The 23542-nt window shown below is 40.4% G+C and overlaps 1 protein-coding gene across 3 annotated transcripts in view; it reads right to left on the bottom strand.

Moving 5' to 3' along the window:
- Positions 1-23542, bottom strand: part of LOC135701499 (serine protease inhibitor 28Dc-like) — a 72194-nt gene that overhangs the window by 22882 nt on the left and 25770 nt on the right. For 2 of the 3 annotated variants that reach the window (XM_065222312.1, XM_065222311.1), the window contains exons 2-3: positions 22481-22550; positions 21986-22414 (exon numbers count right to left, since the gene is read on the bottom strand). In XM_065222312.1, the coding sequence (XP_065078384.1) occupies positions 21986-22414; positions 22481-22542 (491 nt within the window). In that variant the 5' untranslated portion in view covers positions 22543-22550. Of the gene's footprint in view, positions 1-3033; positions 7397-21985; positions 22415-22480; positions 22551-23542 lie in introns of those variants that run through there. The other variant, XM_065222310.1, reaches the window with a different exon arrangement.

The raw sequence follows: 23542 nt of genomic DNA, 5'->3' as shown, positions 1-23542 counted from the left end.
GAATCGCAAATTGTGCTTCATTGGCCTCTGAGATGATTTTGAGTTTTCCTGGTTTAGTTTTGTGTGATATGGTACGTTAAAAAAAAACAGTTCAGACATGAAAAAGTTTTTGTTGGATTTTTTTTCTTAAAAGTGCCCATCTCGCGATGTATGGACGGTTGGTAGTAAACATAATTGCCTATCTTGAGACAAAGTTTCATCCAAATCAAACATGGCCATTTGTAATCGACTTCAAATTTTAAAAATCGTTTTTTATTCAATGTAGGTCTCTGATGGAATTTTTTTTAGAATTTTTTTTTTTGAAAACTTGGATAATTTTCTAAAAGGACATTTTTGTAGGAGTTGTTCTTTTTTCCATAATATTTATTTTTGAAAAAAAAAATCAGCTGAAAAGTGTGGCCCTTCTCAAAGGTTAGTCTAGATTAATTATGGAAAAACTAAGTATATGCGCGAAAAGCGTCTATTATCACGTCAATAAGTATGGTCATTTCCACCAGTTCATAGTATATCACAACAATGGTTGGCTCTAAAAAGTACTACCTTATTCGAATTTTAATGGAAATAGGATTCACATTTTCAACTTGAATGTGGTTAGACTATAGTTTCTTTGAAAAAAAATGTATGGGAAAAAGGTGGGATCTCGTATGGTAAACGTTCTTAACCACCCATTGCAAACATTCTTAACCACTCATGGAACCCATGGGTGTTCGAAAATCTTAAAAAAATATAGTCTAGGTATGGTCCGATTAAAGTTGACTGAACCATTCTCATTATGGGTTTCACTGAAAGATAAACCATTTTCAATGTGGTAACCGTATGGTTGCGATTTTTGTGGGTAGACACCCTGTAGTCTGATGATGCTTGACCGCCCATGGTTACTACTCTGTTATTGCCAGATCAGCTGTAATTACACAGATAACCAATAGACGATGATTGGGACTAGCAATCAACCTCAATGTGTAAAAACTGGTGATCTCAAACTAGGCAATAGCATTCTTTGCTCGACTGTCGAGCTGTTCAGTCCGTATTTTCGCTCGAGTTCTCGATTCAATTTTGTTTCGTTTTGTGCTATCGCGTTGCGCCGTGGAAGTATCGCCACCTTCTCGCGTTCTGGCAAGTTTACTTGAACTTGCAAACACGAAACAAATGGTGCGTAAACGTGCCAATGAGTCAGCAGCGGGCCCTTAAAAGAAGGTACTAATCAAGCCCAGCGCGTCGCAGGATGACGCCGGAAAACGAGTACTGCAAGCCAACCAGTATGCAGTACTCCCGGAAAAAAATGGCGCTTTTCACGCCGGTGAAGTATGTTGCCAAGCTGGGTGCCGAACTGGCAAAACACAAGCTGCTGCCTCGCTTCAAGCTTTGCAGCATCGGTACCAAAATCATGTGCTCCAGCCTTGAGGAGTACAAACAAATAGGATGTTTCCTGAAGGACAACAACGTGGAATTCTTCACGCATAATCTGCCATCGAGCAAACCACTGAAGGTGGTTTTGCGTGGATTACCGTCGTTCGAGGCGACTGAGGTGAAATCCGAGCTGGAGCGGTTTGGGCGTTTGGGCGATGAACCGGCGTCCCAACCACAACACCAGCTTCCGTGATCAGTTGTTCCTGGTGCATTTCACGAAGGGATCCACCAGTATTGCGGCTCTGAGATCCAAAATCCGGGACCTGTTTCAGGTCATCATCAGTTGGGAGCATTACAAACCCCAACATCGTGATGTTACGCAGTGTACGAACTGCCTCTCCTATGGCCATGGCACCAAAAACTGCCATATGAAGACAAACTGCCTCAAAAGTGCTGGAACTCACTCAACTGCGTCCTGTGAGCAAGTTGATGACATAGAGCCAACGTGTGTCAACTGCGGTGGAAACCATCAAGCCTCCAATCACGGATGTCCCAAGCGAGTGGAGTTCATTAATATCCGTCGTAAGGCTACAATCAACAACCAGGTCGGTCACCACCGTAATCATCGTTCGCCTCCTGTACTCACGGAAGTCCAGTACCCAGCTCTCCAGCCCCGTCGACATGTTCCGAACCTACACACTTAGAAAAAATCATGTAAATTTAGGTGCTCTGAGACTGACATATACGAGCGTCAATTTTGACATAGAATTGAGTCATAATAGACGTGAAGTTCATCTCAATCAAACGTATTTTTCGTCGAGTAACAAACTTTCAGTTTCGGAGCACTTAATTTTACATGACATGTTTGCTTACGTCTCATCCTTTGTGTCAAAGATGAATTCCGTCACGTGTAAAATTAGGTTTTTCTAAGTGTGTAGCCCCGCTTCCACTCAACAACCAACAAGCCAATCCTACGAGTATCCAAATGGTTCCCAGCAGTCGGACAGTTTAGCATCGTCTTGCTGCTGCTGCGGCCCAGCCAATTCCAGGTTCATCCACCGCCCCTGGTTTATCATACGCTGGTGCTGTCTCAGGTGAATCTGTCGACGATTCTCCGTTCACCTCGGAGGAACTTGTGACGCTTGTGGCCGAGGTCATCATCATCATGCGCACCTGCAAGACTCGATCTGAACAGGTTCATGCTGCCTTGTCACTCGTCACCAAGTATGGACCGTGAAGCTATAAAAAATGCAAATTGGAACGCTTGCTCACTGACGAACAAGCATAGAGAGCTACTCGATTTCCTCAACACCAAGGAGGTCGACATTGCTATCATCACCGAGACGCATTTGAAGCCCGAATTGAACGTATTCCTTCCCGACTTCCGGCTCGTCAGACTTGATCGCACCATCTGCTCTGGAGGTTGAGGAGTGGCCATCGCTGCAAGACAGAACATCAGTTGCCGGCTACTACCAAACATCCAGCTGAAAACAATTGAAGCCATCGGAGTGGAGGTGATCACATCACTTGGCCCAATCACCATCATCGCGGCCTACTGCCCCAAGCAAACCAACATCAGGGACGGATCGTCACTGCCCCCCCGGAAAGACATCATCAAACTCACCCGGAGGAGCGGGAACTTTATCATCGCTGGCATCTGAACGCAATACACCAAGCTTGGGGCAACGGTCGGAGCTATAGAAACGGCATCATCCTCAATGAAGACCTGCAAGAGGGCCACTATACCATCTTGGCCCCGGACTCTCCCACCCGGTTGAGTTGGTCTGGGGTCCATGCGACCATCGACATCTTTATAAGCAACATGGGACACAACATCTCGCAACCTGTGGCATTCCAGGAGCTGAGCTCGGACCACTACCCGGTGGTGGCCGAAGTTGGATCCTCGGTAAACCGATTCGAAGCTTCCCGGCGCAACTACCATCGAGTCAACTGGGTGCAATATCAACACTGCGTCGACACAACCATCGACTACTATGTCCAACCGGGGACGTCCGAAGATGTTGACCGGTGTCTACAAACTATCGAGCAGGCGATTTCCCGGGCCAGTGAACAACACGTGCCAGTATCCAGACAGGTGAGTAACACTCTGAACCTTGACAGCCCTACCAAAGATCTCATTAGACTCCGTAACACCATTCGTAGGCAGTACCAGCGTACTGGCCTGCCTAGCTTGAAGACCAATTGTAATCGATTAACAAAGATCATTCAGGCCAGGATGGTTGATCTCAGAAATAAAGATTTTGCTAGTAAGATCCGCTCTCCCCCAGATTGTGCTAAGCCCTTCTGGAAACTTACAAAAATTCTTCAAAACAAGCCTAGTCCCAGTGGTTCATCTGATAACTCCTGAAGAGAAGGCTGCCGCTATAGGTCAACACTTCGCCAGCTCCCATAATCTCGGACAAAACATCATCAGCCCTCATGAATCTGAGGTTGCTGAAAATGCAACCAATCTTCAATCTTCTTCTAACATTTTTCCAGAGGAATCCGAGATTACTGTTGGCCTATATCAAATCATCTAAAAACATGAAGGCTTCAGGTTTCGACAACACCCTGAATCTGGAACTCAAACACTTGAGTTCCAGATTCTACAACCATCTGGCACTGATTTTTAATCAGTGCCTCAGACTTGGCTACTTCCCCTCGTGTTGGAAGTCAGCTAAAGTCATACCCATCCGGAAACCTGGGAAGGATCCGTACTCTCCTTAAAGTTATCGACCAATTAGCCTTCTCTCAGGGTTATCAAAACTGTTCGAAAGAGCAGTGTACCACCGGCTCCTAACATCTGCCGATGAAAACAACTTGTCACTCGAGGAACAGTTTGGTTTTCGGAAAGGTCGTTCGACCGTCCACCAGCTAAATCGAGTAACAAACATTCTTAGACGAAACAAGTCTGTTTCGAAAACATCTGCCATGGCGTTGTTGGACGTTGAAAAAGCGTTCGACAATGTCTGGCATGATGGCCTGGTGATCAAATTTCAGCAGTACGGTCTTCCAATCTTTCTAGTGAAGATAATAAACAACTATCTATCAGACAGGACGTTCCGAGTCTCACTGAATGGCATCACATCGGATGCTTTCAACATCGGCGCCGGGGTTCCACAAGGAAGCATCCTTGGCCCCATCCTATTCAACCTGTTCACCTCCGATATGCCGGCTCTCCCTGATGGTGGATCGTTGTCTCTGTCCGCAGATGACACATCCATCGTCTACAAGGGTAGGGTCATCGGAGCTCTGACTGCCAAACTTCAGAGAGGCCTGGACGTCCTGTCTGAATATTTCAACAGCTGGAAGATCCGTATCAACGCGGCAAAGACCCAGGTAATTATCTTTCCATCTCCCAGACTTGTTCCGTCGGAGAATAACAAGATCTGCCTGAACGGCACAGTGGTGGAATGGTCCAAAGAGGTCGTGTACCTCGGGCTAACAATAGACAGCAAGCTTCTTTTCAGGGAGCACGTTGACAAAACGAAAACCAGGTGCAACATTTTGATAAGATCGTTGTATCCACTTATCAACTGGAAGTCAACCCTGTCCCTGAAAAATAAGCTTGCTGTCTACAAACAAATCATCCTTCCTGTAATCGAGTACGGTATCCCAATCTGGGAGAGTTGGTATAAAACCTCAAAAGATTGGAAAATATCAGTTATCTTAGTTATCAGTTATAACTTATCATAACATATTTGAAGTCGGTCAATAGCCTGGTCAGTACAGCCGCAGCATGCCATACCCGAAGATGGTGGGTTCGTTTCACAGTTCGATTATGGAAATTTTCGGGTTCACCATGTTCAAAGGAGTGATACATGTATTGTGTCACGCTCTAAGGGGAAGAAGGGGTGTAAGATTTTGCGACAAGCAGTGCATTAGGTATAGGAAAAACGTGACGAAATATCGGAGAGGGTGGTAGGGGTTATTTTTTTCTCAGTTTAGCGTGACATAATTAAAGTATGGCCACAAATGAAAAATAGTACCTGCTTTGAATGCTTCCAATTTATTTCCCTTGATTTGTTTTCCATCGATCTTGTTTTCCGTGCTGAGCACCAATGCTACCGACGCCAGGGAGGCAGCTCCCACACCTGGACCCTACCTATCGACCCATCATCTCATAAACCGGGGACCAAAATGTTATGCCTCAGAACATCCCGGCGGCGCCGACTGCGATTTAACCCAGGCCTGCTAGGGTGAGAGGTAATCACGCTTACCACTACACCACCGGCGCCGCTAAATGCTTCCAATTAACGCGTGTGTGCACTGATGTAGTTGGGGCAAAGGATCCAAGATGAATAATAATAAGAATTGCAATTTGAGGGAATTTCTACATCAAACAAGTAAACTCACTGACTGATCCTTACACACATATATTCGTTGTACATTTATTTCGAGTGGCACTGTACAATATCAGAAGACATGCATTTACGGTCTTGGATCGAACACCGCTCCGTAGAACAGGGGTAGCTTGGTGATATCATTTCGAAGGTAGATCAGGAACGGTCCGTCCACTCGCAAGTTGAACGACGACGAAATTCGATCGATAACAACTGCCGTCACTGCACCTCCCTCCGTTCCTTGCTCGTTGATGTCCAGGGTGACCTTATGCAGGACGTCTCCAACGTAAAGATTCGGAGGTGATGAATTGTTTTGTGTCTGCCGTTTGTGCCGGTGATCGGAATTTTCCGCAGCTGGTCCGACCTTGTAATTCGCCAGTGAACAAATGGTATGAATTTGGCAAATATAACTATTTTGATAACATCTATTAACGTATCGACACAGCTGAGTTGGAGCAGATGGTGTAACGACAATATTTGGATTGAATCGATTTCCTACTTCAAATGTGTTAGGTGGACTAAAGCTTTGCTGGTTATCAACCGATGAAGGAGAAATGGATGACTGCTGGATGGGTTGAGTAGCTGCAGCACTTGGAGGCATACAGCAATAGCACCAATCTGTCAGCTGCTCACAATTTTGCGCACACTGACCTTTACCGATTGGGTATTTGGAGTAAGAATCTGCTAAACACAGCCCATAATCTTTAAGTACTTGTCTTTCCGGCGGACAATTTCGTTGAATATTCCATGGTTTAGAGCATCCTCTTGCATTTGTGGATATTGGACTATTTAAAAAGCAGGTGCAAGTATATCCATCATAGACACAGTTATTGATCATATTACAAACGTTTTCCTTTAGCCCAACCTTGGTTAGTTGATTAGCTGGTGGCACATCTGGACTATGGATGGGTTGGATTGGTGCCGAGACTGGTGTAGGTTTGGGCGATGTCTGTTTTCGTGTGATTGGCATGGGTGTCGAGGTTGAATGAGGTTGTTGGGCCCATCGATTTACAGTTTCGAATATACGGCCTTCTTTTGTTATTTCAGTAAGATTACTGAGATATGGATTGAAAATCTTCTGCAATCCTTCGGATACCAACACATCCTTTAGCCCCAAGGTGTTCTCCAGCTTCATTTTTGGCAGCAGAATTGTGCCCGTTTTGACGACCATTCTATCGATAAATTCATTCATTTGACCCACGTGCACTCTGTTCTGGAGAATTCGGATCTTTTGCCGATCGGATTTATTAGGCATAATAATGTACATGGTCGTCTTTCCTTCCTGGTATGGCAAACCAACAATCTTGACGTCAAGCTGCTTGTCTTCGTAGAATGGAAAACACCCAGAAGTAGTCATTGTGTAAATATCAATTGGAGGCGACTCTCGTCCGTTGATGTAGTAAGGTCTCGGTCGGGTTTCCGGTTCGATGAACATCGTTTCCCATTTAGCTTTGAAGTATAATGCACTAGCTAGCACCATTGGGGCATTGCTCACTTGCTCGGGGGACACAATTTCACGAATTTTATTCCTGGTGGCTTGTTGAACCCATTTGTTGATCTCGTAGGAGGATCGCACTGGGTCGCTTAACAGTGGCTTCCGCGAAATTTCCCCTGCATACAGTTTTTTCGTTAGATTTTCGTAGTTTGGATTCAGATGTAGATTGCTATCAAGAAAAACGCCATTCGCCACCGAGATGAAGTGCGAGCTGTTAATGAAAGAAGATGACATTCATTACACATGGGCTGTTTTGAGGGGTTTTCAATTGTTGATGTGTTGTTGATCGTTAGCACTGTATTTTTTGTTTTGAAGCACTTTCACCACTACGCATGATTAGGCAATATGGTTTGACTATTGGTAACACATGTTCAGATATGCGCAAATGTAGATCATTTGGCTGTAATAGCGGTTTTTGTCAGCAGTATTTTTAACAGTGTTGGAAATATCGCCAAAAGTTCAATATCGCAAGCGAGATGTTTTCGCTAGGAACTTTGCGATGCGAATTTCGCAAAGCGTTATTTTCAGAGCGAACTTTCTTGCTTGAGATTGAGAGGAACGAATATCACTCCCGCTTTGTCTCACCATCGAGAGAAAGAGAGAGAGAGGGCGAGCGTCTGTTATTTTTGTTCTAACTTCCTTACACAACTTTTCGTTTTCGATATGTGATGATGATATAGTTCGCGAACTGTGACTCGTAAACTTCCTTATTGGTAACTCCTAAGCAGCCTTTGAAGTTTGAATTGCTGTTATGAAAATGTAAACTTTGTAAATGTCTATCCTAAATGTATACTTCCTCCAATAATAACGCACGGGTTACTCCTAGGGGACGTTCATCAAATTTTTTATCATTTTTTGCCCCTTGCCCTCCCCTCTGTAACATGCTGTCACAAATGATATAACCCATCCCCTTTTGGATGTCACACCTATAAAAAAAAACTAATTAAATTTTAAATTAAAAAAAAAATTCGAACATTGTGAAAATTTGGAGTTTAAATCATTTCTTTGCACAAATAGGATTATGCAATTTGTTTGAACGGTCTTGCTAATTCATATTTTATCACGTTGGACGTCACTTTATTGTAACCCCTCTTCTTCCAGTCACAATTTTTCATAAAATCTATACCCCCTCCTATATGGGCAATAAGAAACTATCAATTTTAAATTGACTCACTACTTGACTAATAGAGTGATGCAAAATTTGAAATTTTCGCTCCACAATACTTAAACGAATCCAAATCGGATCCTGACTAACCTCTCAAAATTTGAACCCATTTTGTGAGAAACTGAGATGGCACAAACCATTTGAAGTTTGTATGGGAATTACTATGGTGAAACCAAGATTTTTGTTCATGTTTATCTAATAATTCACCATATCGGTCTGCCTCAAAAGCTTCAACTGTACTTGTAGCTACAACTTTGCTGAAGACCACTTTTTGATTAAATGCAAGGATCGAAAGTTATCAATGGTTCAATGCGCTGATGTCTTATGATCATGCTTGGACAAGCAGCAGGCAACATTGGTGTTTCTGGGGCGTTGAATAGGACACAAAAATCATGGCTACTTTGTCACACTGCAACATACAGTGTTGCCTACAGAGCAGCTGCTTGATCATGTCATAAGTTTATCAATCTCTTAAATAATCAATAACTTTTTCCTGCCTCGTTTAACAAAGAAACGATTTTCAACATAGTTGTAGCTGATTTTATATAAGAATGGCTATCGAACTGTTTCATAGCTCAATATGGAAAAAGACTAGAAGGCATTGAACAAAAATTTGAGATTTCCCATAGTAATTTACATGTTAACTTCAAATAGCTTGTGCGAAGCCTGTTTTTAACCAAATGAGTTGTAGCTTTGGGAGGCTAATCAGGACCCGACTTGAAACCATTTAAGCACTGTGGAGCGAAAAAGTCAAATTTTGCATCAGTCTATTGACTATCCTATTGGTCCCACGTACATCTATAAGCGTTCAAGCCATTGGGCCGTATAAATAAAAATAATTTACTTTACTTTCCCGTGCGTTTCTTACGAGAAAAGTAAAGTAAACGCTTTTATTCATACGACCTATTCTAGTTGAAATTGTAGAACTTCACTACACACTTAGAAATACGTAATCTTACACGTGACGGAATCATGTCATGTAAAATTAAGCGCTCCGAGACTGAAAAGTTCGAAAGTACGTTTGATTGAGCTGAATTTCTCGTCTATTATGACTCAATTTTATGTCAAAATTGACACTCGTATATGTCAGTCTCAAAGCACCTAAATTTACATCAATTTTTCTAAGTGTGTATGTTTGTTTTGATTCACTATGAAAGTTCGACAGATAAAATGAGGGGTTCGTGGATTTTCCTATGTTTCGAGGGATGCATCGAATAGCTTGGGGCCGAAGAGAGTACCAGAGTACAAATATCTAATCTAGAAAAAGAAAACATCTTCGCGCATCTCGTTCGGGATCTTTTATTCTACTTTCATTCACGATTTTTACACAGCTCATTCTCCAAAGAAATGATTATCTGGAGAACAGCGAAACAACTATTTTTGAAAATGAACTATCTAACCAGTGCTACACTCAACTTAGCTACAACTAACCATCTACCTGCATGAATTTGAATTTTGACATATCAACATTCTTTTGATCATGGCAACCTCTGAGTAGTTGATGAATGGGTGCGATATCCTATGCATGTGGGGAAGCGGCCATCCTGCAAATCCGATTGCCGTGGTGGTTATACCAACAATCAATTCGAAACTAACGATTTTAAATTGGCTCACTACTTGACTAGTCTATTGGTCCCAAGCAAATCGATTAACGTACCCCATTATATACCATAGAGGTAACTCTAAGACCAGAAGGTCCCGAAGAAACGAGCTCAACTTTTAACTCAGCTCTGGTACTATCTTCGGTCCCAAGCTGATCGATTCACCCCTCGAAACATAGGAAAATCCACTAACCCCTCATTGTATCTGTCAAACTTTCATAGCGAATCAAAACAAACATAGTGTTGTACTGGAATTTATACTAGAATGGGGTTTATATATGGGGTTATAATTTAAAATCGTTAGTTTCGTATTGATTGTTGGTTATACTGTCATGAAGCGACTGTCATCTCTCGTCTTCGCTTTATTTTTTGCAAAATGTTGCCGCGCTCTTCATTTCTATTCAGTTCCGGTCGAACGTTCAAATTTTCTGAACAGCATTGCGGCACTGTATGGAAGTAATTTGAAGCCACTCGAAGAAACATGGTTGCCAGTGACATTGCCAAAAGGTCCCTCAAAAACCGTGCTGCAGTTTTGACATAAATTTTATTTGCGCGTCTCTATCAACGTCTCTGACCTCAGCAACCCACAACTTTCGCACTGAGCTATCGGAAAGATGTTGGGAACAATCTACTGTTTCTCGTGTCATAAAACGTTTCGGAGAACTTTTAACTGTCGTTCGGAAGCAAGTGAGTGCAAGAAAAAGTGTTCCGTTCTGCGTTGAAGATCACAAACGAGTGGTTTCTGCCTTCAAACTAGAGATGGGAGATCCGCTCCCGAGCTGTTCTTTAGACCCGATTCTCTAAAGTGAACTGATGACCCGCAGTTCATTTTTCAGGAACCACAGCTCATCAGTTCACTGATATTACAAGTCTAAACCATACATTCCATCACTCATAGCGGAACTTTTAAAAAAGGACACATTACTCCACTTACGCATTGAAAGTTACCGCGTAAACCAAGACGCGCGCGTAATACAACATGTGCTTACTGATCGACCGCACCCAACGGTAAAAGCAAACTTCCAAGCAGCTGTTTGGGAGAGAGAGAAATATGTACATGTGCTACACGATCTTAATTATCTACTGGTATTCAGTGTTGGAAAAGTTCGTGAAAACTCACTATGAGTCACGAACTTTTCCCTTGGTGAACTTCATGAAATATCGCGAACTTTTCCAACACTGCTGGTATTATCCAATTTATTTATGTACCCAGCTCTTATTGCTGATGTTATTCCTCTAGCATATGTGCTCTCACCTCTCCTCCCATCATTCTCTGGGGGAGCGGAAGATCCGCACAAAAGCAAACCGAAAAGCGAAATGCAGCTCTCCAGCTTATCAGCTCAGCCCCGGATCCGAATCATCGACTCGAATGATTCAATGGGAGCTATTTAGGATGACAACTCTCGGACCCGCCCAGCTGTCGGACCCGACCAGCTCTTCGGATCTTTTTCTCTCTCTCCATTCTTCACGATTCAGCTCCGGATCCGTATCTGAGCTGATGATCTGGAGCTGATGCCGAGAATAGTGAGAGAAATTCTGCTGGAGAATTAACATCAGAAATAAAATTTGAATTTAGACTGGATTGCATAGCTTGAGAAAAGGCGTAACATCGTGTGTCACGTTGACAATCATATCATCGGGTGTGACATAGGTGTAGCTCTCTCGCATATATTTTTTGTTTTACTGCTATGTTGTTGACACATTTTGCGCGTATTTTGGTTTACGCGATGGTTGAGCAGTTGTTGCGGTAGTAGCGTTCTCCATTGAAAAGTAAAGCCACGGATTTATTGGTTTAGACTACTTTTACGATTTTATGCAGTTTTAAGCACTAAAACCACTAATTAATTTTCCGATTTTGAATTTGTGTCATAATTTATAGAATTTCAATGTGAGCTAAAGAGCTGGTCAAAAGAATCGACTCCCTCTAGTGAGCTGTATGGGTTTTATCCACTCAGCCAGATGAGCTGTTTTGTCCACCTTTACTTCAAACGCATACCCAACTAATCCGTTCGGGATGTCGCGAAAAAACTGTACCTGACAAAACGTTTCGTGCAGAAAACCAAGAAACAAGCAGGGCTACGTTCATACAAGACTCAGAAAGCATCAAACCGCAATGAACGACAGCATAGGACAGCTAGAACGCAGGCACGTAAGCTGTACGCACAAATGTTGACAAAATAACACTGCTGTATCACAAAGTCCGGGAAACTAGTATGTGAGTGAGAAAGACAACTTCGATGTTTCAGAGTTCCTCAGGGACCAGCAAGTATCGAAGTTCCCCAAGAAATTCATGATTTGACAGGCGATTTGTTCATGCGGAAAACGGAGTAAGCCTTTCGTAACAACTACAACCATAAATGGCCAAGCCTACATGAAAGAGTGCCTGAAGAAACGGAAGCAGTCGTTTTTTCAGGCAAATCACACAACGTTCCTACAATGTCTCTACTACTCCAAGGATGTTCAATTCCCCAAACACACCGGAATTGCGGCCGATCGAAAGATACTGGGCTATAATGAAGTACGAAGTCCATAGCAGCGTTGTCAGATATACCGATTTTTTAACTGGATACCAATATACAGATGAGGTTTCTCAGCATACAACTTTTTGAGATTCTATACCGATTTGTGCCGAATTTTTAAAATAATCAAAACGATTATTGCCTGCCCGCACTGAACTGTCAGAGGAAACTATTTTGAGTGACTTTATCTTATTGAATATCTCAAATTTTTTGAGCCTGCTCAAAAAATATGCATATATTATAATCTCTTATGCATGATACTCTTTCCCTTAATGTTTCGATTTCTTCACCTTGTTTGGCTACCCAGGAATCGAGCAACGGCTGATGGCTCATTTCGGTAATTCCTAATAGGTCCATCAAAATATTCATCTTTTATCTTCCTGTGTCCCCTTATTTCAAAACTTGTATTTTTGTTTATTTTAGAATAATATTTAAAAATCTATAAATTTGTATATAATAATCAAACTATTAAGCAAAAAACTATCTCGTAGTCCTACGTAAATAATGCGGTCGTGCTTAGAACATAACCCTTATTTTTTATCCAAGAATCGGTTAAGTACATTTTGAGATACAGGCAACTCTCAATATTGAAGGGACCATCGAGTTAGAATTATCGGCTTAAAGAATGTAAAAAAAGAAGAACAAAGAATCTAAATAAACCATTTGGATTCATTTTTTTCTGAGTAATAAATTAATATTACAAAGCTAATATGAACCAAACCACACAATTAGACTGTCAATTCTTGAAATTCAATGAAATTCTGGGTCATGATAGGATTTGGACATTTACCCAAGGATGCCTAAAAAAATGCCAGATGTGTATTCAGTTCCACATAATCAATCACAAATGATCGAAGCATTGTTTTATCGCACAACGGGTGTTGATTTTATAGTCAACTTTACGTGCCTGTATATTGAAGGGACCATCGAGATATGGAGAGATTGAGATATAGAACAAGAAAAGCCTACTAGACCATTTGAACGGACAGAGATATCCATCGACATAATGGAAAATGTGGTCAAATATCGAGATATAGAACATCGATACATGGAGAGTTGACTGTAGTCTGTTTATGATCACTTTTCTGGCACCATATGGAACATTTCTAGGTGGCACTATCGCCCTGAGTACTCCAGAAAACTGGATTGATTTGTCTCATGATAGATTCTGGTATCAATCAAAAGTACGGTAAATTTCCCCGTGGACACCAAAATCATATTGTAATGTGGTCGATGGGCACTCAATATAAGCACTTTATCATCAAAACCACAGAATTTAGAAGCTCTGCCTTTGACATATCGAGTTGTAGAAGCAAAATAACACTACGGAGAAAATCGACCGAAGGAGGCGTCGACCGCTGATTCCATCGAGTTATATAATATTGAGTTGTATTTGGGTATTCATTTTGACGTAGGACTATTTCTTTAATTTCTATACTGGGGGTCACATTAAAAAAAAAATCAATAGAGCGCAAATCGAACACACGACAAGTTTATTTATTATTTCCGTAGAAGTTTCGTTCAACTTTCCCCTGAAATTTTCATGCACCATACCCCGTAGGTTATTTGCCGATTCCTACCAGAAAGTTATTTCGACTTCTCTTCGTCTGGCTTCACATGAATGGTTCTTCCGTTTTCTCCCACCATTTTGTTGTTCAACTTCCTCGGGACATCCGAAATGTTTCCAGACTGTTTTGCGGTTCTATTAGCTTCAAGAAAATTGTAGGAACTTTTAAGAAGATCTGAAACTTTGGAAAAGTCTAGAATTTATGGTAAATTTAAAGAACTGTAAGGGTAAGATCCCCTAAATTAAAAACAGATTAATTAAATTCTGTTTAAATTCGAGAACCTGGAAATTTCAAGAAAGTTCAGAGGATTCCAATGAATTTAAGGAAACATCAGAAATAGTTTTGAAACTTAACAAGTTCAAAGAACTTCAGGGGCATTTAATAGTTTTGGGACAATTCCATTTGTATTAGAAAAATTAGAAAGCTTTAGGGAAGCTATGAGAACATCAGAACAGATCAAATAATTTCTATTAAAATGCTGAAACTTTAAAGGAGCTCTGAAAAAATCAGGGTATTTCCGAAATCTTCAACAAAGTTCCGAAAGGTTCATGACAATTTTGGAAACAACATGACGATTACAAAATTGTGAGACCATTTTAAGGGATAGTCTGTGCTTTTTAATGGCAGCATCGAGAACTTTTAAAAATAAAAAAAAAATCGGAAGATCAGTGAACTTCAATGTTGATGTTATATTAATTTCAAGAACATTGTAAGATTACTTCAGAAGTTCTGAAGTCTTCAAGAAAGTCCAGAGACCTTAAAAGAAGCTTAAAGATTTTCTGGAAGTTTCATTATAATCAGGGAAGTTCCAACTACTTCGAGGATGAAAACTTCCGGGGCATTGTAGGGTTTTCAGGGATTTTTTGAGTATCAAGAAAATTGTTGGATCTTTAGAACCCTTAAGGGGGTAGTCCACTTTGGCGGCATGAAAAATAAGTCATTTTCACGAATTTTTTTGAGGCTAAATAACGATCAATTCAAAAAAGGAATGCATGGTTTTGTCAATTGAAATGTCCTCTTTAATTAATCATTTTGTTCGACCTTTTTCCACAGAGATGGCGTTGTTCCGCTGGTAGGAAGTGATAAAAATCCCCATATAAAAATTGAGAGAAGTGGGAATAATTCGCTTTCGGTGCATATTCAGGTCAAAAAAAGTGAACGACAACCTAAAGAAATTAGTCAGGGGCTTTGTCGTTCAGTTTTTTCCCGGAAATTAATACTAAACAAGCTACAATTAAATAAAAATGATTTTTCCCCATACAATTTTACCTGCTTTACTATCAGTCCCCAGAGAGCCAAAAAAAAAAATCAAATTTGTGAGAGAAATTCTCTCTCACGAGCTCAATCTCTCAACATGCCATGTATTTAGTTGACACTCGATTAGTGATTTCCCTTTCACAGATTACAAAATAGAGTACGAAACATGTCATGATTTATTTTCCCCCGATCTTGTTTTTCGTGCTGAGCACCAATGCTACCGATGTCAGGGAGGCAGCACCTACACTTGGACCCTATCTATCGACCCATCAACTGATGAACCGGGGACCAACGGCTTTACATTCCGGAAGGAAGATGGGATCAGAGATGTTATGCCTCAGAACATCCCGGTGGCGCCGACTGGGATTGAACCCAGGCCTGCTGGTGTGAGAGGCAATCACGCTTACCACTACACCACCGGCGCCGCTGATTCTTGCAATCTATCTTAGGAAGTTTCTTCCAGAGTTTCCAGGAAATTTCTTCCGTCTTCCCCTGGAAGTTCAATCAAACTTCTACCGAATGTATCAACATAATTCTCTCAGAAGTTTATTTCGTCCTCCTGTGGAAGTTTCTCCATAAACCATTCTCCATAGATTTTTTTTTTCCGAGTTCTATTGGAAAGTTTTTCTGACCTTCAGCTGGCTTCCCCTGGAAATGGCTGCTTCTGGAATTTGTTTACGATATCAGAATCTTTTCTGGCTTCTGTGTCATCCGATTTTCTCCGATAGTTTCTTTCGAATTTTGCCAGAATTTTCACAATGTTTGTATTGCACGTTCCCTGGAAGTTTTTCCGATTATTCTTAGAACTTTCCTTAAGCTTCTTCCAGAAGAGATTATTTATTCTTTCTTTGGAAACAAAATCAAACATTATTTTGAAATTTCTTCGGACTTCTCTTGAAAAGAAAAGTTTCCGTTCTTAGTCCAAAAGTTTGAATTTTCGCCTTCAAAAACAGCATAAGTATTAAATTAATTATAATAGTAAATACTGATAAATACTGACTTTTTTAACATTTGATACCGTAAAGCTTAAAAACAATCAGACTACGCTGTTCCGTAAGCATCCTAAAGTTGTCACTACGGGCAGAAAATGCTGAAATCATCATTGAAAGCAAAAAAAAAAGTAACCGTCGTTCAAAACCTTATGGGTGGAATTAAGAAGAAAGTTCGGGCATTTGGATTTGGTGAAGAAAAAGAATGAAATAAAGATACGTAAACCAAGCTTATTTGTAGTATTACATTCCCTCAAAATTTCATGACAATCGGTAGAGAGACTTATTTTTGGCGAGTACTTCTAAGTGATGCAATTGCCCCGTAACGTGGGTAGATCACCTTTTCGTGGTACGTTACGGGATGTAAGATCTACCACCGATTCCTAGTCTTGACTACTTCAAACTAGGGGAACAGGATTTTTCAGTAATCAAAAGAACACATCTTAGTCCTTGTTACTTTTTATGCCTTGTTGATAGTGATATGTCCTCGGGTTGCCTGGACCGAGGATGATCTTGAAACAAGGAAAAATGAGTTAGTTAGTCTTCATCTATGTGATTCCTAATCTTCTATTCGTTGTTCCCTAGTTTGAAGTGGTAAAGACTAGGGTTCTGATGCATGGTCACTATCGGTGTCATTCTTTAATTTTGTTGCTAAGGAATCCAATTTGACTGACAAAGGGGCGCGCCTTTGGAGGGTGTTCCAACACTCCGAAGGGTTTAAATAGCGGGACCTTTCAATTAGAATCGATTACTTGCAATGAAGGCTAGAATGACAACTGTATCAATACCGAATACTTCATCATTTCTCAATAGTGATGAAGTAATACGACATGCACTCAACTAAGGACACAGGATATACTACAATAGATCAAATAACTGGTCGCAGTAGTCTTATGTCCCGAACAGAGGAGAAAAAAATTATGCAATTTAGCTGTGGACACCCTTTATTTTTTGGATGTTTTCAATAAAAACTTTGTAAAAACCATAATCCAGTTGAGAATGTGTCAAGCTGGTTCCCTCTAATACGTAGACCATTTTTCACAGGTTTTAGATCCCCCTCCCTCCATCCCACCCTCTGTGTAGACAGTAGTCTATGCACATATTTAGGAATGTGTATGGACAGTAGATATAAGCCATCAACACCAGCTCCCACCACCACTCGCCTAAAGTGTCTACGGGGTTCATGAACAGTCTCCAATGAGGTGTAGTAAGTACATTGTTGGTATTGAGAAAGCAATTTTAATTATTTTAAAAACAAAATTTAACCTCAAACCATTTCGATGGATAACTCACTTTATTGAAATGGAACTGTCGTAGTTTAATACCTAAATTAGACTCGTTCAAGTATTTGATTCACAATTCTGATTGTGATATCTTTGCACTCTGTGAAACTTGGCTTTTTCTGAAGATGAACTAAACTTCCACGATTTTAACATTATCCGCCTGGACCGAGATGATTCATATGGTGGCGTACTTTTGGGGATCAAAAAGTGCTACTTCTTCTATAAAATCTCAATCCCAATCATTTCAGGCATTGAAATTGTTGTTTGTCAAATAAATGTGAAGAACAAAGATCTTTGTATAGCTTCTGTATATGTCCCTCCAAGGACTTCCATAAACCGCCGTCAGCTTTGGAGTTCAGTTAATATCCTTCCATCTGAGGGTCTAATACTAGGCGATATAAACTCACACGGTACTAGCTGGGGCGAATCATACGATGACAATAGAGCGAGTAATTTCTACGATTTTTGCGACGATTTTAACTTGACTATCTGGTGAAGCAACACGTATAGCAAAACCTCCTGCTCGAGACATATATTTGTGCTCTAACTCACTATCATTAGATTGTCTGTGGAAGGTTATCAATGATCCCCATGATAGTGATCACTTACCAATCCAAAGTGGTCGTCTTAAAACACATCAGTCAAGTTCCTTTTGACCTCACGAAGAACATTGATTGGCAAAAATTTGTATCGCCGGTAACTCTTGGTATTGATTCTACCGATCCTCCATCACCATTGGACGAGTATCGTTTCTTTACCGAACTAATCGACAAAAGCGCATAAGAAGCTCAGAAACGACGTGTTCCAAGTGTATCCCTCACAAGAAGACCCGCCACCCCTGGATGGGATGACGAATGCACAAAGTTGTATCTTGAGAAATCCGATGCCTTTAGAGATTATCGTAGACATGAAAGATCTGAGCTTTTTGAAAAGTATCTTAAGCTTGAAAAAAGCTTAAAAGCTTACTAAAAGCAAAGAAACGAAATTACTGGTGTACTTTTATCGAGGGACTTTCTAGAGAAACCTCGATGACAACGCTTTGGAAAAAGGCTCGCTCTATGCGAAACCACTCATCTGAATGTATATTCGACTTCGTTAAAAATTTTTGTCCAGACTCTGTACCAGCACAACCAACTTTACGGGATACAGCCCGAAGTAACGGTTCTCTGGATGAACCATTCACAATGCTGGAATTGTCAATAATCGAATAACTATGCTCCGGGAAGCGATATGATCAAATTCGACTTTCTAAACAACCTCCCCTATATCGCTAAAAGACCATTATTTAACCTATATTCATTTATGGAATTCAATGTAGTTCCACCAGCGTGGAGACAGGTTAAAGTAATAGCTATGCAAAAGCCTTGGAAACCAGCGTCTGATCACAATTCTTACCGTTCGATCTATATGAGGAAATTATCAGAACAAATATGATCTGTCTTTCTGAACAAGAAATTTAGGGATCGAGTTTTCACCGCAAAAAACTGAATTGGTAGAGTTTACAAGGAAGTGGCTTTCAGCCCATCTGCGTCTAAATATTTTGGGCATAGACATTACCCAATCTTTGACCTTCAAATACCTTGGAGTCTGGTTTGATTCAAAATGCACTTGGGGTACCCACACTAAGCATTTGAAACAAGAGTGTCAACAAAGGATCAACTTTCTACGATCAATTTCCGGGACATGGTGGGGTGCTCACCCGGAAGACCTCATTAAACTATATAAAATACTATTCTTTCAGTTCTTGAGTATGGTTCTTTTGGCTTCCTCTCAGCAAGAAAAAGCCACCTAATTAAATTGGAACGCATTCAATATCGTTGTTTACGTATTGCCTTTGGCTGTATGCATTCAACACACAATATGAGCCTAGAGGTTCTAGCGGGAGTAAAACCCCTGCATAACCGTTTCTGGGAGCTCTCATTAAGAATATTGATTAAATGTAACAACCTTGTGATTCAAAACTTTGAAGAAATGCTCGAATTGAGGATCCAGTCTAGATTTGTGCGAATCTATCTGAATTATATGTCATCGGATATTAGCCTTCCGTGCTATAACCCCCCTCGTGTATGCTTTACTAACTACACACTTAGAAATACCTAATCTTACACGTGACGGAATCCATTTTTGACATAAAGGATGAGACTTAAACAAACATGTCATGTTTATGTGCTCCGAGACTGAAAAGCTCGAAAGTATGTTTGATTGAGCTGAATTTCGCGTCTATTATAAATCAATTTTATGTCAAAATTGACGCCCGTATATGTCAGTCTCAAAGCGCCTAAATTTACATCAATTTTTCTAAGTGTGTACAGTTCCGTTATTGACTATATTTATCTCTCCATGAAACAGGCTATTCAAGGAGTTCCAGATCAACTTCAACCTATCTCAATCCCCCGTATTTTTGCTCAAAAGTACCAACAAGTCAATTTCAATAGAAGATTTTTCACTGATGGATCACGAGCTTTTGCTCTGACTTTAAAATTCAATATCTGAATCCCCCTAATTTTCAATAAATGTTGTATTATGCACCTAATTATTAAACCAAACGCTTGATTTGAGAAAAATCACAGTATTCCATTTTGCATCATTCTACGAACACGCTGTAAACTACATAATGATGATGCATGATACTTTGATGTTAGGGTTGTCCTCCAAATTGAAGAACAAAGAGGTGCTTAAGCTCCGTTTCATCGTTGTACCCCTTCCTCCCCTACTTCGCTGACATATGAACAAAATGCAACCATGAATTTCTTCTCTGCTTCAGAGACCTTATTTAAAACTAATGATGAAGCTACTGAGAAAAATTAACGTATTTTTTGGCAATTGTTTTATCCCACAACATGCATGGCGTCTTTGTGGACTATACTGGGGTGCTACTCCAAAATATATGACGTTTTGTTTAGTACCCCACATTTGAATTTACATAATTTATCACATTCCAGAAAAAATACTGGAACCAACATTAAACCATAACCGAAACATTGAAATGCTTTAATTTAAGATAGTTTAAGATAAAGTATAATGATCAAAAATGCATGACATACATCAATTTTTCGTAGTTCTACGTCATACTGCGGTCGTGTCTAGGACACAACCCTTTATTTTTTTTATATCGCACAGATTACGTATAACCAGGGCTCTACATTTTCGAAGCTCTAAAATTAACTCGAGTTCTTATTATTCTTATTTCTCTCATACAACATGTTCAACGCTTTATTTCTACAACGCCTAGCTAGACTATCAGCAAGAAACGAAAATGAAAAAGAAGCACGCTTAGAATGAAAGGCGTGGATCTTCTCGTCGTTGCTTTGCTCATCGGTTTCAATGTAAGTAACGTCGATTTCCTAGTTGAACTCATGAACCTCATGATGGCTTTCAATCCTTTTCACGAACACTCTATAATCGCTCTTTCAATTTGTTTAAAATGCGTTATGTCCCGTTTTAGCTATTTTTTTAGATAAATATGCGGATGGAAGATAAATTAAACATATTACGTGTAATCTTCAAGTGTTTCACGTGAGAAATGCTTGAAATATATAGGTATATTTAAATTTCCCGTCATATACGTCATGAAACCTCTGTTGATGTGTTTCATGAAAGTCGAAACTTTAAAAGTCGAGCGCTTTTTCGCTCTTCCGTTTCACCGAAGCTTGAAAGAAAGACCAATGGAGCGGCGGGAGAAAGAAAGACATTTGTTTGCGCCCGCCGTCTGAGGCTCTAGAATGCTGCGAAGCTGTTTGACGAGAGAACGAACGCCATTAGTCTCTTCGTCGCATCGATTTGGTCGATTGAAGCTGATATTGTGACGCCCTGCGTATAACACACTTCTTCGTACGACACTGCTTAACGTCACGAATTATTTACTCAACATTGGTTAATCTAAGGAACAAGCAAGGACGTGCAAGGGCATGCAAAACCACCACATTAGTAACCACTAACTAGCCATCTAAAGTGATTGTCACTGTATCACAACCATAGAACTATATATCCGCAAGATCGCATTAGCTAATAACAAGTAGGATTAGACAGAATAGGAAATATTTACCTTTTCGTTACATTTGATCATTGTGTCTGTGTAAAAAATGGCAAAATCCATTCGATCTCTGCTGAAACTTTCACTTTTGGATCTTCATTTCACCATTCTCTACGTTTTTTTTTTTCAATTTCTCACTGCCAATTTTAATTTGGATCTTGTCTCTTTTCGTCTTTAGTTTTTTTTTTACTGCACAACGACGGGTGTTGATTGCTTTGGCCCGCGTGAAAAAAAAATGCGCGACAATGACAATTCACTTCGGAGAAGACAAGAATACTTTACGAATGACTGTGCAGTATTAAAAATAGACTCGCAAATTATAAAAAAAATACGATTTGGTATGGGTGCATTATGAAGCAGAAAACAAAATATGAAATCAACTTACTCGGCGTCACGTTTGTTCCGATTTTCCTGGTTGCTTGGGGCTTTCGATGGTTGATAGGAAGGCTCGTCTTCTTCGTCTTCGTCGGGGTTATTGCACTTGTCATTCTCCCGCCAGGGAATTCTGGTCATCATGCTGGGCTCGTTCGAAACCAATTCCTCAAACAGCCGGCCGAAACTTTTGTGAATATCGGTAAAACTGATCGGTTGACCCTGAAAGCCCAACAGATTGGTCAATTCATCTCTGGTTGTGCCACCGGAACCGAGCAGCAGCAGCGAAAGGGCACCCGCTATGCTGACCGGGGAGAAGAGCTCCGTTTTGCTCTTTGGACTGGCGATGGCAAGGCTGATTTTCTGGGCCAAGTTGGTTACGCTCCTGGATACCAGGTCGAGATTTTGCCGAGTCGGCCCGATCGTTAGATCCTGATCCTGTCTGGAAGGTGAGAAGGAAGGGTTAGGAATATCTGCGAACCAGGTTGCTGAAAGTGATTATACTTACTGGCAATGTGATTGTAGTACTACTACTAGTAGAATTATTCCTATGCTAGCGAATAGCCGCATTTTAAGTCCTGAAATAAGAGGAAAAATTGAGGTGAATAATTGGTCAGAAACCTAGCAGAACGGTTGAAGTGGCGCAGATGAGATCGAATCCAACAACGTTTGCTCAACGGAGACCAATATTTGAACTGTAATTTTGGGAGAAACCCCACTCATATCGCCAACCTGTTTTATGAGTGAACGAACTAACTCGCATCAAAATATCCAGATTGATTCACCTAACGGTGGTATTCGCATTTCTCGCTTGGCGAGGGCTTGCAAAATTTCACTTTATTTTACACTTTACGTGATTGATGCGTCCGTGTAAAAAAAAACATCGCATGAAATAAACTGCCAGGTATTCATTATTTTGTATATGGGATTTCCATATGTGAAATAAGAAACATTTTAAATTAGGAAACGTACTATTTCTATGGTGGCTTCATGAGCACCTGTTAACATCAGTGACATCGGAATAAAATTTTCGCGTGTATGATTTTTTTTCTAGTGGCCCCAGTTTGCCGGTGCCAAGCAGCATGATCAAACATTTACTGAAAAGCATGAGGAGCATAAATTCAAGGCAGTGAGTTACGTCGTTCTATAGTGATACTGAATCTAAATATTTCCTTTGTCCGCAGATACCAACTGGTTATCCGGCTTTCGTTAGGCTACAGCAGAACTCTCGCTTCACTTTTCAAATAGACCAATGTAACATATCCACCATTTTGAGAAAATCGAAGTTGAAGTTCGACAGATTATTATTTTAAATGTTTAAAAACAATACATTTTGTAATACTATTTTTAATGTAGTCAGTGTATAAAAACGTTGAAAATTCAGAAGAAACAGTAAAATCACAATTTACTTTGAATTTCATGCTACAACATAGAAAAAATCACATAGGACGTTTTAACAAGTCGAGTTGTACATCGGACATGTTACATTGGACGATTTTTCTCAATGACATAATCAATGAATGTTACATTGGACGTTTTGTCTACATGATACTAGATTCCCTTTCACAGA

The sequence above is a fragment of the Ochlerotatus camptorhynchus genome, unplaced genomic scaffold, assembly GCF_037179485.1.
Source record: "Ochlerotatus camptorhynchus isolate MF236.1 unplaced genomic scaffold, CSIRO-AGI_Acam_v1.1 ptg000165l, whole genome shotgun sequence".
In the NCBI taxonomy this organism is placed as follows: domain Eukaryota; kingdom Metazoa; phylum Arthropoda; class Insecta; order Diptera; family Culicidae; genus Ochlerotatus; species Ochlerotatus camptorhynchus.
This window is presented reverse-complemented; position numbering and strand designations above follow the sequence as displayed.